General features: G+C 37.5%; 3 protein-coding genes across 5 annotated transcripts; all 3 read left to right on the top strand.

Moving 5' to 3' along the window:
• Positions 1-6,383: 6,383 nt before the first annotated feature.
• LOC132152861 (gamma-crystallin M2-like) lies at positions 6,384-7,220 on the top strand. The gene is made up of 3 exons (XM_059561799.1): positions 6,384-6,466; positions 6,571-6,813; positions 6,909-7,220. The coding sequence occupies exons 1-3, from the start codon at positions 6,455-6,457 to the stop codon at positions 7,179-7,181; spliced, it is 528 nt and encodes a 175-aa protein (XP_059417782.1). The 5' UTR covers positions 6,384-6,454; the 3' UTR covers positions 7,182-7,220.
• A 1,603-nt stretch (positions 7,221-8,823) lies between these two features.
• Positions 8,824-9,721, top strand: LOC132152860 (gamma-crystallin M2-like). Its single transcript, XM_059561798.1, has 3 exons — positions 8,824-8,959; positions 9,066-9,308; positions 9,407-9,721. The coding sequence occupies exons 1-3, from the start codon at positions 8,948-8,950 to the stop codon at positions 9,677-9,679; spliced, it is 528 nt and encodes a 175-aa protein (XP_059417781.1). The 5' UTR covers positions 8,824-8,947; the 3' UTR covers positions 9,680-9,721.
• Positions 8,915-15,443, top strand: LOC132152858 (gamma-crystallin M2-like). 3 transcript variants are annotated; one of them, XM_059561793.1, is made up of 3 exons: positions 8,915-8,959; positions 14,781-15,023; positions 15,134-15,443. In XM_059561793.1, the coding sequence occupies exons 1-3, from the start codon at positions 8,948-8,950 to the stop codon at positions 15,404-15,406; spliced, it is 528 nt and encodes a 175-aa protein (XP_059417776.1). In that variant the 5' UTR covers positions 8,915-8,947; the 3' UTR covers positions 15,407-15,443. The 3 variants fall into 3 exon arrangements, with proteins under 3 accessions (XP_059417776.1, XP_059417777.1, XP_059417775.1); XM_059561794.1 differs by lacking the exon at positions 8,915-8,959 and adding an exon at positions 14,609-14,682; XM_059561792.1 differs by lacking the exon at positions 8,915-8,959 and having other exon boundaries at positions 14,760-15,023.
• Positions 15,444-15,990: the final 547 nt, after the last annotated feature.

Here is a 15,990-nt window from a genome sequence, read left to right as displayed (position 1 = left end):
CTAGAGACTTGGAGAGAGGTTTCTAGAAATACTCACGTCACGTCACATGTGAATTAGGTTGCTTGTTCCACTTGGTCATTAATTGCACTTGTTGGTTGTTTGATTGTTCAATTGACTGTAAAAATATTATGCTCCTATAATTGTTAATCATTTATGTACATGGTTTGTTCCATTTCTTGCAAATCAATCTTCCATCTGTTATCCGAGTGACGTGTAATTTAAAATACAGGAAAAAATGCTAGCGAAAATTTTGTTTACATTTGAGCAATTTTACCTAAAAATTATTTGCAACACGGCTTGTGCCACTAGCGCATACGACGCTGTGGCCGGAAGAGCAGCTGTAAAAAGGTTGAGTCAAAGCGGGAAGCCAGTGGGGCTTTTCTGCAGTGAGATCTGCAGCACGGCCCAGCCTTGTTGGAAGCCTGCCACTGGGACCCAGTGCTTAGGCACAGCCGGGACTTGTGCGCCATGGGGCAATGGAGCGAGGCGAGTTCGGGGCCTTGCGGTCTTTGCTTGATATATTGGCCGCCCTGCTGTTATGGATTTAGAGTAGGAGTGAGGTTGGCTTCTGCTGGGATACGAATGAGTTAGATCGTACGGATCTGCTTGTTTACCTTTGCAAGGACTGAGCGTGGGAATTAATTTGTGTTTGCCTCAGGCTTAAATACGGTCAACTTCCCGATTGAAGGAATTGTTGGCATAAGCGGATGCCGGGAAAAATTGGAAGTGACGCCGGTAGAGGCGAGGTCAGGCCACGGCGTCACCGAGAGCGCGTCGCTGGCCGAGCAGAACAGCAGCAACCGCACCTAAGTCCGGAGCTCGGCAGCGGTGTCTGTCTTTTTGTAATTTATTAATTTATTTATAATATCATTGTGTTTCCACTAGATGCCTGTATAGCCCTATCTAACAATCCCTAGTAGCTAAGACATTGCACATAATTTGCATATAAATCAGACATAAATTAATTTTATTACATTTGATTACATTTAAATATTATCAGTGGCTACTTTTTGTATTTATCTGTATTTTGTTCAGAGCCCATTGATCTAATGGCGTTGATGAGTGCTCCAAATACAAATTTTGCACACAACAATCAGGAAGCAATTGACAGCGCTCTGATCCAATGGCATACAGGCATCATCAGTTTGACAGTACTTTAGCCCAATGATCCTGGGGGATCCACTGGGGGCGGCAGTCATATTTCAGGGTGACCATGCCACTCTTTATCACAAGCCTGCTAAAATGTGGCAATGTAGTGCCAGTAAAGAGCTCACTGGCGCCCTTCAACTAGAGGCGCCATAGGCGACTGCCTAGCTCGCCTATGCGTAGAAACGGCACTGGATTGATAGGTATTATAAATATGACAAAAACGTTGCTACTACCAGTTTATTTTGGGTGTCCAAACTTGGCTACAAAATAAAAAAATCCAGACAAGCAAAAAATAAACTCATGTTCATAGTAAGGTAAGTTAGAATTTGTTGAAGCATCGAAAATACATTTTGGTCCAAAAATAACAAAAATTACGACTTTATTCAGGATTGTCTTCTCTTCCATGTCTGTTGTGAGTTCACAGCAGTCGCGCTCACAACAGACCCGGAAGAGAAGACAATGCTTAATAAAGTCGTAATTTTTGTTATTTTTGGACCAAAATGTATTTCCGATGCTTCAGCAAATTCTAACTGACCCACTGATGTCACATGGACTACTTTGAAGATGTTTTTATTACCTTTCTGGACATGGACACTATACCGTACATACATTTTCAATGGAGGGTCAGAAAGCTCTCAGACTAAATCTAAAATATCTTAAACTGTGTTCCGAAGATGAACTGAGGTCTTAGGGGTTTGGAAGACATGAGGGTAAGTTATTAATGACATAATTTTGCTATTTGGGTGAACTATTCCTTTAACAAAGCTCATCTGCATTTGGATCCTCTCACTTTCGTTGCTGAATTTTACCAAGCATAACACGGTCACACTACACTTTGACTCACTACAAAACACCCTGACGTATATGGCATTTTTCCACTGCATGGTACGGTTCAGTATGGTTCACTTTTGTTTTTTTTCCCACTGGGTACAGTACCTAGTACATTTTTAGTACCACCTCTGTTGAGGTTCCAAGTGAACCGTACCATTACCAAAACGTGACGTGTAAACTCTGCTGATCACAGATTGGCTGGAGAGTATCGCCACTACCTGCCTCACTGAACTTGCAACACAAACACAAAAGAACCAATAGATTTAAATCAGCACAGCCAGCGAAGGAAGTACTGTTTTGAACAAGTGCACGTTTTTTTAACAACCAAAAAAAATTTGTCTTTTGAGGAAATATAGACATTCATCCCATTGATAGCAGAGGAGCGGATCCAGCTAGAGCTTGATGGGGTAATTTGGAGTGAAAAATTTTTTTTAGGAGTCGTGGCAGTAGAGGTAGCACAACTACAGTATAATGACATGCGAATAATCCTACCCACTCTAAAGTGATACTAAACTGCAGTGGAAACGCTAACCAAGTCGAGCCATACCATACTAAGCCATGCTGAGCTGAGTCGTACCATGCAGTGGAAAAGCGCATTAGTTCCACTGACTTCATATACATGTGAATGCCGGAGAATGAATGCACAAGCTCCTGCAAAGAAGTCTCACGTCACTGCATTCCAAAAAATGTCACAGTATGACCTTTTAGCTGAATTATAAGGAAACAAACTAAGCTACAGTATGCTGTGTGAACAGAACTACACTGACAAACATTAGGGGAACACAGTTATAAGCTGTGTGTCATCTGAAGGAATTTCAGGTTTATCTGGATATCTGGGACATACTAGCGTGATCTGTTGCCCAGACTGATTTGGCCTCTAACCACAGTTGACATTCCCCTCACAAAAGTGGAGATGATGGGGAGAATGATAAGCTCCTATGTGAGGAAATGGTTAGGTGTTCCAAGATGCCTAATGTTGTTTTTCCACTGCATGGTACGGCTCGGTACAGTTCACTTTTGGGGGTTTTTCCACTGGGTATGGTACCTGGTACTTTTTTTAGTTCCAAGTTGAAGTTCCTATTGAACTGTACCATTACAAAACGTGACGTGTTAACTCTGCTGAGCTGTAATGAATAATCCTGCCCACTCTAAAGCGATACTAAACTGCAGTGGAAAAGCAAACGTTGGAAGTCTGACATTAGAAGGAGGCAGCAAGGCATGCTTAAACTGTCACTCAAACCCAGTAATAACAATGGACAAACTGAAGAGCAAAGAGAAACAGCTGGAGGGAATTGTAGGAGATGGATTCAAGTAGAATCAGTTTCCTGCTCAGAACAACCTATGAAATCCAGCATTTGTTAGGGGAAGACCAATCATGTCCCCAATGTTTATCATAAATAAAAGCTATTGTTATTATTATCTTCTGCTTCCATCAGACACATCCTTTCTGGTTGCAAGGTAAGCCTGTCTCCAGGGAGGTACACACTGAGACACAACCAAGTGCCAAAATGCCTGGCTGCAGCAACTGAGGTCAACGCCCTGCTATTCAGAACACCAAGCACCACAAAGGCAGTGCTATTCACCTGGGAAGGGCAGAAGGTATATGGAAAGCTTGACAAGGGCTGTACATCTCAAAGGAATCCGCGACTGGAAAATGTTGTCTGATGTGGGTCAACAACTCATAGTCCTGCCCTGTCAGTACCAGCCTAGAGCTAGACCTGGTATCATGGTCCAGCACCCTGCGTATTTTATTTAATTGATAGGACCATGGGAGGATACTATTGAGGTATGTGGAGATGGCAGGGAATGTTCACCAAAAGTGATGGAAAGCATTGATCCATCTGTAGGGGCTTTGTGGCAAAATCGACCATCAGGCTGCTGAAAGACCTGGGAATCCACAGCCAAGCCCTGCACCAGACCATCAAAGAAATAGCAGCTACTGCAAAACAGCCAGTGGCTCTTGATCAGGTGTAAAAATCACAGTTCAGCCCCAAGATAATGGGGACATACTCCCAGGTCACTGGGGTAGGCCTGCCTCTGCAGAGGGTGTATTGAAAAAGACAAAACACCAGATGACATAAAGGTATACAAATGATGATGTGTACCTTACATCAACGAAGTGCCCCTGGCATCTACTAATGGTTGGCGCATTTTGGCATTAGTGCAGTGCAATACACCTGTGTAGCCAGTATTCTGCCTTTGTGTCAAGTCTGTGACATGTAGCTTGATCTACAGTGCTACAGTGTTCCATTTTTGGATGCTGTACACAACACTTTAGAATGTAAATCAGTTATTTTATATAAACAAGAAAAGGTATAGTACTCAAGGTTATTAAAATTGTGCAATAAATGGGGATGTTGACATATTAAAAAAGCTTCAGTAGCCTTTGACTTTAGATTTTATTAGACTGCACCTTCGATAACATGGAAAATTTGGCTATATCTTCCGATACATTTGGGTATAAGCACAGAAAGAGAGTTGGAAACTACAGGTCTATATGGATAGATTCTTCATTACTAATATACAAACCTATGATCAAAACACACTGACCAGACACAACATTAAAATCACCTGCCCAATACTGTACAGGTCCACCTTGTGCTGCAAAAACAGGTCTGATGTGTAGAGGTATGGACTCCATATGACCTCTGAACATGCACCATGAATGTTATCTGGCGGCAAGTCATTAGCAGCAGACCATTTAGGTCCTGCAAGTTGGGAGGTGGGGCCTCCATGGATCGAATTTGTTTGTACAGCACATCCTTTAGATGTTGAATCAGACTGAGAGCTGGGGAATTTGGAGGCCAGGACAACACATTGAACAATTGTCAACTGTCATTTTCTAATTATTGCATAATGGGAACAAACCACATGGCTTGCTGTTTTGGAGATGCTTTGATCCTGTTGTCTAACAATCACTATTTGGCCTTGTCAAAGTCACTTTTTGCTTTTTCCTGCTTTCAGACACATAAGATTCAAGAACTGACTGCTCTCTTGCTGCCTAATATATCCCAAACCTTTGACAGGTGCCATTCTTAAGATATACTGTAATATTTTTCATTTCAGCTGTCAGTGGCTTTAATGTTGTGGCTGATCAGTGTATATAAATACTGTATATAATAATGCAAAATAGGTAATGATAACATAGTAACCGAATGACGCGGATTGAATACAATTATTTTTAAATAAAATAAAATATTTATTTACAAATCAATTTCTACACCATCCATCAAAAATAGTAGGCCTATTCTTATTTTATACAACAGTCATTTTGTGGCAGTCATGGCTTAATGGATAGAGAATTGGACTTCTAACCTGAAAGTTGTGGATTTTAGTCTTAGGTCGTGCAGGGATTGAAGGTCGGGGGAGTGAATGTACAGCTCTCTATCCCACCCTCATTACCACGACTGAGGTGAGATCCTTGACCAAGGCACCCTGGGGGCTGCAGCAATATGGCTACCTCTGCCTCAGCCTCTGCTCTGGGTGTGTGTTCACGGTGAGCATGATTTCACGAAGCATGTTCCTGATTAACATCCTTGTTGATCCTGGAACAACATTCCTATTAACCAATTAGAATTGAGGGATAACTTTTCAGGAAATATATGTTTTAGACTTACAATCAGGGTTAGGTGCTTCTACACCCTTGATAATCATCTATCATTTCACACTGATTTTAGGAATTAATTATGGGTAGTGTTAAGTTTAGGGGAAGGGATTGGTTAAGTCTATATTTTTGCACAGTTATGTCGATCCAGGAACATGTCTTTCTTGGCAAAATCACGGTGACCATGTGTTCATGGTATGTGTGTGTGTGTTTGCTCACTACAGTGTGTGTGCACTCTGATGAGCATAAATTCCGAGTATGGGTTACCATACTTGGCTACATGTTACATCATTTTCATTGACACTTTCAGTCCAGATTGGACAAGATGTGTTTCAAGAGATTTTTATCACTCCATGTCTGTTCTGTGCTCAACTTAGAGTACACGAGGACTGCAGAGTGAATACAGACAACAATTATGTAATTTGTGCCTTAAAGGTTTTATTTCACCAGAGAAAAGTGTGCAAAAAATGAAGTGGTGGTGGAAAAAGCCACATACAGTACACACATACTGTACAGTATGTGCTAATCAGATAAAATTCTTACCACAAAAAAGACATTAAAAGGTTAGCACATTTGACATTTACATTTGAATCTACAGCATTTGTACAAATATTTTAGTACATTATACCCACAAAGGTAGGGTTAAAGGTATTCTGAAGAACAATTGAAAGGATAATTACAAAAGCATGTATGTTGGTCCTATGATGGTCTCCATGCCAACTTGCACAGTCAGGAATTGACTAACAATAGAGGCCCTGTAGTCTTTAGTCTTGGTCTAGTATAAAAGCACAGGTGACAGCAGTCAGCCAACAAGCAGAATCAGCTTCAGCTTCTCCTTTGTGGAACTACTGAGAATCAAGCAGCACAATCATGACGGGAAAGGTAACTTATTTCCAACAACAAATTTTACATTAAATTTAATTCACTTGACTTTAATTTCATAGATATGACTATAAAACATTAAAATAATAACTTTGACTTTTCAGGTCATCTTCTACGAGGACAGGAACTTCCAGGGTCGCTCTTATGAGTGTATGGGCGACTGTGGTGACTTCTCCTCCTACATGAGCCGCTGTCACTCTTGCAGAGTGGAGAGTGGATGCTGGATGATGTACGATCATCCTAACTACATGGGAAATCAGTATTTCTTTAGGAGGGGAGAATACGCTGATTACATGTCTATGTTTGGAATGAACAACTGCATCAGGTCCTGCCGCATGATCCCCATGGTGAGCTCAATTTCAATTTATAAGATAACATATAAATAGATATATCTTTAACTTTTTTTGGCTGATAAATAAAAATGACTTTTCTTCCATTACAGTACAAGGGATCCTACAGAATGAGGATCTATGAGAAGGAAAACTTCATGGGTCAGATGCATGAGATGATGGATGACTGCGACAACTGCATGGACCGTTACCGCATGCCTCACTGCCAGTCCTGCCATGTGATGGACGGCCACTGGCTCATGTATGAGCAGCCCCACTACAGAGGCAGGATGTGGTACTTCAGGCCTGGAGAGTACAGGAGCTTCAGCAATATGGGTGGCATGAGATTCATGAGCATGAGACGTATCATGGACTCCTGGTACTAGAATTCTGGTGTTTCAATAAAATTATTTGTAACTAAACAATGTGTTTTGAATTAATTAATACCACCTATATTTGCCTGATTAATGAAAACAAAAATACACCAGTGCTTAAACACTCTAAAAAAATAAAAAATAAAAAAGAAGAACAGTCAAAGCTTAAACCATAAAATAGATTATTCAAGACCTATTTAAGATAACAGCCAACAACATTTTATAGTTAAATTCTTTAAATAATTTCAAACATTAACAGTGACTATGAAAAATCTTTTAAAAAATCACCAGGGTATTGCAACCTTGATCAGGGCACTTAAATCTCACCGGAGGGCAGAGATTTTATTAATGAATAATTTTATTTATGAAGCATACCAGTAATTTATTTATTAATGTGATCAGTTGGCTTAATTGTTTATTTGCTTAATTTTCACATAATAGCAGATTTATAATTCTAAGATACACAGAAACATCTGTCATTCTGAAAAAAAACTTCTGCCAATAAAAAGATAACAAAATACCAGTTGATTCAGAGTTTTTAAAAACAATGAACAGAGCTATACTGAATTTTTACAGTACTGTCCATGTAAACATTGTAATAATTAGTTAGCCAGTTAACAGTAAGATAGTATGAGAGGGCTTTTGCTCCAAATTAGACAAATCAATCAACACAATTTTTAATTCAATACAGGATATTTTTATCCAGCTTGCAAGCCATTACTTTGTTTTTTTAAAGTAAATGTTTGCCCATGTCAGTGCACAAAATGATAAATGCAATTCTGACTTATGCAATACAACATACATTTAATCAATACCTGCACTTCCAACTTATGCTCTTTTTACTTTCTCCTTGCTATCAAATCACAATTCAAATATATTTCAGTTATTTGAGCAAATTGTGCAACATATGCACATTAAATACATAAGTTTTCCATTATTTACTCAAGTTCAAGCTTTTCCAAATCTTAGGTTTGTCTTTCTTCTGTGGCACACAAAAGGAGTTTTTTTTTGTGAATCTCCTTGTTCCTTTTCACATCACCAAAATGAATGGGAAAATGGGGCTATCAACCTCTAAAAATATAAAATACTATACATATATAGTATATATATATATAATTGTAATTGTATAATTGTAATGTATTACATAGATTTCATATTCCATTCCAACTGCTATGAATCTTTTACATAGCTTCCAAATTTCACAATTGTGAAAACAGTTTAGTGTGTGATTTCCCCAAAAAATATTTTGACCTATTTGGTTGAAATTTCTCTTTCTATGGTGTAAGCAATATATTTAAGCAATATATTTAGGACATTTTAACAAAATCATCTAATACCGAGTGTGCTCACTTTAAAAATATCTAATATTGTGCTACAAAAAAAGGGATTGACTCAACTGAATATAGATTCAATTCGGCAAAAAATATTGAAAAAGTTAAATATTATTTTACTATGTTATGATATACTATACTATATTTTGGCATATAAGAAGGAAATATTAGCTTATTAAGTGTGTTTTAATTATGTCATTTTATAATAAAAATAAGAAAATGCTGGAATCGTGACAAATAACATACATAATAAGCGTTAGTTATAATGGTCTCTATTTGAACTTGCACAGTCAGGAATGGGCAAACAATAGATAGGGTGTAGTGTTTAGTCTTAGTCTAGTATAAAAGCACAGATGACAGCAGTCAGCCAACAAGCAGAATCAGCTTCAGCTTCAGCTTTAACTTCTCATTCGTGGAACTACTGAACTACTATCAGCCAGCACAACCATGATGGGAAAGGTAATTTCAATCCAACAACAATTTTACATTACATTTAATTCACATGACTTTAATTTCATAGATACAACTATAAAATATTAAAATAATAACTTCAATGACTTTTCAGGTCATCTTCTACGAGGACAAGAACTTCCAGGGTCGCTCTTATGAGTGTATGGGCGACTGTGGTGACTTCTCCTCCTACATGAGCCGATGTCACTCTTGCAGAGTGGAGAGTGGATGCTGGATGATGTACGACCGTCCCAACTACATGGGAAATCAGTATTTCTTTAGGAGGGGAGAATATGCTGATTATATGTCTATGTTTGGAATGAGTGAATGCATCAGGTCCTGCCGTATGATCCCTATGGTGAGTTCTATAAGCATTTTGATTTGGATTTATGTCTAAATTTGAACTCAAGTTGGGTCAACAAAAAATGAAATTAATGGACATCTCTTCCACTACAGCACAGGGGATCCTACAGAATGAGGATCTATGAGAGGGAGAACTTCATGGGTCAGATGTATGAGATGATGGATGACTGTGACAGTATCATGGACCGTTATCGTATGCCTCACTGCCAGTCCTGCCATGTGATGGACGGCCACTGGCTCATGTATGAGCAGCCCCACTACAGAGGCAGGATGTGGTATTTCAGGCCTGGAGAGTACAGGAGCTTCAGCAATATGGGAGGCATGAGATTCATGAGCATGAGACGTATTATGGACTCCTGGTACTAGAGTTCTAGTGTTTCAATAAAATAATTTCTCTACAAAAACAAACATTGTGTTGTGAAAATAAGTATTCCACAAAAACACAAAATTCAACAGTAACAAAATTCATAGTAAAACACTTTTTCATAATGCACAGCATGTAAATCTCAATAAAAACAAAGAAACAAACAACAACAAAAAGCAAACATTTTCTGCCTAACAATGAAAAATATATCTTTAAATGTGCCTATACAGTGTTTTATCTACAACATGTAGGGTATACAGTATGTGTATGCTGGCTTAACTTTGTTTAAATGTGTGAGCATTAAAGATAAAAAAAACTTAATACATTGAAAAGGGTTCTGATAACATTTGAAAATAGTATTGATGAACATACAGTGCATAATATTTGAAGGCTAAAAATGAATCTTGCTTCTTTGTTTACTGAGGTGATGTGGGCATTTACAGTCTCACGCGTCTCACGTGGATGATTACCATATGAATAGCATGTGTGGGCATGATCACATTACAGATAATGAGCTCAGATGGTAAAGATTTGATCACACACTGGTTTCATTACTTCATTTAAAAGTAGACACTTCAAGCTTTCCTTATGTTTATATGTATATGTTTCTGATATCTGCATGTGAAGTATTCTCTGAGTTTGTGTTAATTTTATTGTCGCGTTTCAGAAAGTAGTTTGCAGAGACTAAGACAGCTGAAAGTTCACACTCTATATTTTACAAAACCACAATCTTTTATTGAAATTGTGAGTGTACACAAATAAAAGTAGACCCTTTACAGATTCAAATTATGTATTACATTTTTTTCCCCCGCTGTTATCAGGAAAAAATGCAAGTGATGGCACTGGTACCTCCATTGACCCCAGGGGGTTAACTGACGCTGCCGCGCAAAACTTAATTTTAAAAGGCATAATCTTTTTTTTTCTTAACATTTCTTAACAAGTACTATTTTAGCATAAGTACTGTAATTATATTGACTTTAGTAACTGTAATCAAAAAATTTGTAAATACAAAAATTTAAATACAAAAATTTAATATGTAATGTGTTGCATTACTGCGGTACCAGAAAAGTATTTAGATTACAGTAACCGTTACAGGAAAGTTATACCCAACTATGTTTATAAGACAACACTTACCCTCCATTGATGGAATTTTTTTCCATTTATGAGTCAACACTTTCCCTCCATTGATGGAATTTTTTGACTTTCTGTGTTTTCACAGTTATATAGTAGAGAGTGCTATTACACATCTGAAAAAGTACAGAATCCCCTGTTCAAAACACAGATGAAGAAGCAAAACCAAGTGATAGCATATAATAGCATACATAACCAGAAAATGAGATTTTCTAATCTGTTTGTAAAATAAAAATTATACTGAAATGTACATTCAAGTGTTAAAAAAAGGAATATATTAAGCTAGAATGAAACAGGTTTTGTTAAAATCAGAGACTCTATTCTTTATTTTGAAATATGTTTATATATTCATAGACCAAAATATTCTGGAGGCCATGAACGTTTTCTGAAAACTATCATAAATGATGGTGCTGGCTGGCAACTTTTTTTTTTTTTTAATGCTGTTAGGTAAAGAGTTAAACAACTAAAGGCTTCAAAAAGGCAGTATGACATACTTCAGGTCTAGAGTTTCAGGTTTATGAGAATGACTGAACATGTCATTCATGAGAAACAAAAGCTATTAGGGATCCTTTTCTTTAAAAGACCTGAATACATCTGACTTAGTATGCCTATCATTATGAAAAAATTCCAGAGGCATAATGGTTTTACACTGAACTGATCATGTAAACCCTTACGAAAGGAAAATATATTTACCAATATATTTCTTAAAATATATTGTGATATATTGTAATATATTATTTTCCCTTTTTATTTTCTAATATATTATATATTTGAATACATTTAATAATATATTAATGATACATATATTATATAATATATTGCAAAATATACAAACGATTGCCGCTTTCAATATATTGCAATATATTGGAAAAAAATAAATATATATAAGAATATATGCCTAATATATTACATGATATTTTCCAATATACTGCAATATATTTTTGTTTCATAAGGGAATGTAGTTAAACCTAAATGTAGTTTTGGTGTGTATCACTTTAAATGCAAATGAGCTGCACATTCCCGCCCGTCTTCAGAAGAGTGCATAGTGTATATCCAAAGCCACTAGAAGGCAAGCCTGCAACCTTTAGCCAAAAAAGCATAAAAGCTAATGCTAACACTTCCGCTTTGCCAGTATGTGGGTATGGAGACCAGAGGCCGTTTTTAAATGGATGTCAGTAGAGGAGAGGCTTCACTACGCTGAATAAACAGCATTTTAGAGGAAACAGCTTATAATTTAATGAATCGACAGCCCTTAAGGAGGGCGCTGAGGCTGTTTTTGAATTCATCAGCAGAATTTAATTCAGGGTAGTTTCAACAGATGGAAACATGTAGACAGGCAAAGGGTCAAAACCAGAGTAACAGTCCAATCCGTCGACATACACAGGGTTAATCCAAAAGACAAGGTTGAGCAGGCAGGCAGAAAGTCCTAACACAAACATCAAGTCAGTCAGGTAGTCAAAATAGTGGGGATAATCCAGGTAATCAGTAGTCAAGTAAACTGGCAGAATTATACATAGGGAAGGCAAGCAAGATAACTAGAGAAACACTTGGTAAGGCAGGTTAACTGGCAATAATTCGCAAAGGGTTTGTGCACAGTCTCTGGCTATAAAGCCACCAAACTGGAAATGAGTAGTGAGGAAGCAGAGGGAATGGAACACAGTCAGTACTCGGGTGAGGGCTCCCCCTGCTGGTTTGGTATTTATATGCTAATCTTCAACGTTTTACACTAAACAAAACTTTTGGATTGAACTATTTTTAGAGTTTACACCGAAAAAAAAAAAAATGTTTTATAAGAGAAGTCACACACTTTTTTTCAACTTATGGCACTTCTCATACATTCCTTTGGTATCCATAAACACAGATTGAGCGTCACACAACTCTTTCTGAAATTCAATGACATCAAGGCTATAATGTGATTGGTTATCAAGGAAAATACGATCCAAGTTTACCGTTACGCTTTCTCCAATAGTAATACAGACCCTATCACCTCCCTATAGTAAACAATCTCTACAATCTCTGGTATATCTCAGCTTCACATAACTACAGCAATAAACAGCGGGTAGCAACATGACTGAGAGTGAGAGAACTGGTGTTCAGCCATACATGTTGAACCAGAGTCTGACACAGAGAGACTCTGGCAGAAGACAAATATTAGAAAGAACTAGGACATCTCTGAATGGTTATTTGATACATTTATGTACATTTAGAGTGTTCACTGCCCATTTGCAATGATGGATGAACAACACACACACATACTGTACACACACACAAATACTTTGAATACACACGCACACAAAATATGGTTTAAACATTAGCTAAGCACTATAATGACATGACATTTATGCAAGGGATACTGTCGCATCAAATGGGCAAATATGAGAGGATGCCTTCAGAACCAGAGAATGTATTCTGCATTTAGTGTTTTTAATGTCATGTCTTTACAGATAAACATACACAGTTTTTCAAGAAAATCACTTTTAACATTGTTCTTTACAAACGTGTGGTTATACAGTATCTAAACAAGGTTAAAAGGAGATGACAGACATTTGGTCTCTAAGACAACAATAGCTTTAGCCGCATTTGTTGTTGAACTGGCTAACAGGAACAATGACTGAAATGGCGATTTACTCAAAATTCATAAAAAATAAACAGTGTGACACTTACTTCTTCCGGAGGTGAAGCTGGTACAGATCCATTCTTGATTAACAACTTTTTAGCAAAGCCTGCCCTTGTATTGCCCCTCATTCACAAAGCAGTCTGTAGTGAAATGATTTGTTCAGACATAAACAAATTTTGGTACAGTTTGAGATGAATTACTTTCAAAAATAAAAATTATCCACTGCATCCTCAGTGACTCCGATTTTGGGAGAAAATTAAGACTCTTAGGTTCAGTCTTACATCCAAACCCAGAACACTGGGATTGCTTAGGAGATATTAGGCTTTTTCGACTTCATGCGCTGCTGCAAATATAGGCTGCCACCTGACAAAAGCAATGCATTCTGGTTAGAACATTTGTCCGACTTTGATCGATGCTGCAGCAGTCTTAGGATCACACGTGCCATCAAAGTACCGCGAGAACAAAACTAACCATCCACCTAAATAAAAACAAACAAACAAACAACCAACAACAAATACTGCTTGTATTCTGTGTTATTGATTAGAATCACTCAGCAACAACATTTGTTTGTGTTTACACTAATTCTATTGGCTATACGTGATTTTATAGAAATTATCCAAACACACGGATACTCTTTAAACTTTCATTAAAAGTGAGCACTAGCTAAAAGCAAAAGAAATGGCAGACAGCAGTTGCTGAATTGTTCAGTAACATCAGAACTTAGCAAAGGGACAATGTATATGACTTTACCAAATACAGTAAATATACCTTTGCAGAACAAACTATGTGACAAGATTCCCCACAGTGGCAAAGGCATTAATTATTGTTTGCAATATTGATTACAGAAGAAGTACTGTATTTTATAAAACTACATATGAAGTCAGTGAACTAAAGGTCTAGTCTAGATAAATTTGTATCTCTGAATATAAAACTGAGAAATACCTAGCTGTGGGAAATAATACCTTTGGTTGTTTGTACCCGAATTTACATTAATAATACAGAGTACTAGAAACATTTAAACTTCCTACGTGTTAGGGTCCTAATAAATGCGAGTGCTAAGAACTACACAACAAGCTTCAACTATAATGGCCTCTATGTCAACCTGCACAGTCAGGAATTGTCTAACAATAGAGGCCCTGTAGTCTTTAGTCTTAGTCTGGTATAAAAGCACAGGTGACAGCAGTCAGCCAGCAAGCAGAATCAGCTTCAGCTTCTCCTTTGTGGAAATACCGAGGATCAGCCAGCGCAGCCATGAAGGTAAACATTCCTGATCCATTTCCACAAAATTTTACTTTAAAATATTTGATTGGTTTATTTCACTTTACATAATCAAAATGTTAACTTTGAATTTTCAGGTCACTTTCTTTGAGGACAGGAACTTCCAGGGTCGCTCTTATGAGTGCATGGGTGATTGTGCTGACATGCACTCCTACATGAGCCGATGTCACTCTTGCAGAGTGGAGAGTGGATGCTGGATGATGTATGATCATCCCAACTACATGGGAAATCAGTATTTCTTTAGGAGGGGAGAATATGCTGATTACATGTCTATGTTTGGAATGAGCAACTGCATCAGGTCCTGCCGCATGATCCCTATGGTGAGTTCAATCTAAGCATTTTTTTTATTACATATAAACATAAATAAATTTATCATTAAAAATGTTTTGGCTGATAATGTTAAACTAAAATGACTTTTCTTCCATTACAGTACAGGGGATCCTACAAAATGAGGATCTATGAGAAGGAGAACTTCATGGGGCAGATGTATGAGATGATGGATGACTGTGACAACTGCATGGACCGTTACCGTATGCCTCACTGCCAGTCCTGCCATGTGATGGATGGCCACTGGCTCATGTATGAGCAGCCCCACTACAGAGGCAGGATGTGGTACTTCAGGCCTGGAGAGTACAGGAGCTTCAGCAATATGGGTGGCATGAGATTCATGAGCATGAGGCGTATCATGGACTCCTGGTACTAGAGTTCTAGTATTTCAATAAAATAAAATCAAAAGCAAACATTTTGTTGTGAAAATGAATTTTCTACAAAATCAAACTTAAAATAAAATAATTTACGTGCTGAAGGCTAATACACTTTTCATGGTTACTTTTTCATAATAATTGTTATTAAGTCTTTCCCCGCCATTTTCTGTCACTTATAAGAAAACACTTTCCCTAAATTGACAGAATGTTCTGACTTTGTGTTTTCACAATTAGATGATAGTGGCCGCTATTACACATCTAGTGAAAGAGCACAGAATCACCTGATCAAAACACAGGCAAAGAAGCAGAAACAAAAGATGTGTATATATATAAGCAGATGCATTTGAAAAATAGCATGATCATCAAACATTAAACAGAATGCAAATCAGAACGGCCTAAAGTTACCAAGGATTCTAATGAAATAATTTCTCTACAGAACTCAACATTTATTTATGAAAATAATTAATGCTTATACAACTACAGTAGCCAAAAAAAAAAAAAAAAAAAAAAACACAAATGGCAGAGTCAATGCTACCCCTCTTACCCCCTAAAAAAGAGCACCTGGTAGAAGACACCGGAGACG

Source organism: Carassius carassius, chromosome 11 (assembly GCF_963082965.1).
Source record: "Carassius carassius chromosome 11, fCarCar2.1, whole genome shotgun sequence".
NCBI classification, from domain to species: domain Eukaryota; kingdom Metazoa; phylum Chordata; class Actinopteri; order Cypriniformes; family Cyprinidae; genus Carassius; species Carassius carassius.
Note: the sequence above shows the minus strand (reverse complement) of the source record. Positions and strands in the feature narration are given on the sequence as shown.

Bases quoted from the DNA above. Each gene is read 5' to 3' on its own strand.
- LOC132152860 (XM_059561798.1), top strand. The intron at 9,309-9,406 runs GTGAGTTCTATA...CTTCCACTACAG, and splicing joins CCTGCCGTATGATCCCTATG to CACAGGGGATCCTACAGAAT.
- LOC132152861 (XM_059561799.1), top strand. The intron at 6,814-6,908 runs GTGAGCTCAATT...CTTCCATTACAG, and splicing joins CCTGCCGCATGATCCCCATG to TACAAGGGATCCTACAGAAT.
- LOC132152858 (XM_059561792.1), top strand. From the start codon at position 14,760: ATGTTAACTTTGAATTTTCAGGTCACTTTCTTTGAGGACAGGAACTTC. The intron at 15,024-15,133 runs GTGAGTTCAATC...CTTCCATTACAG, and splicing joins CCTGCCGCATGATCCCTATG to TACAGGGGATCCTACAAAAT.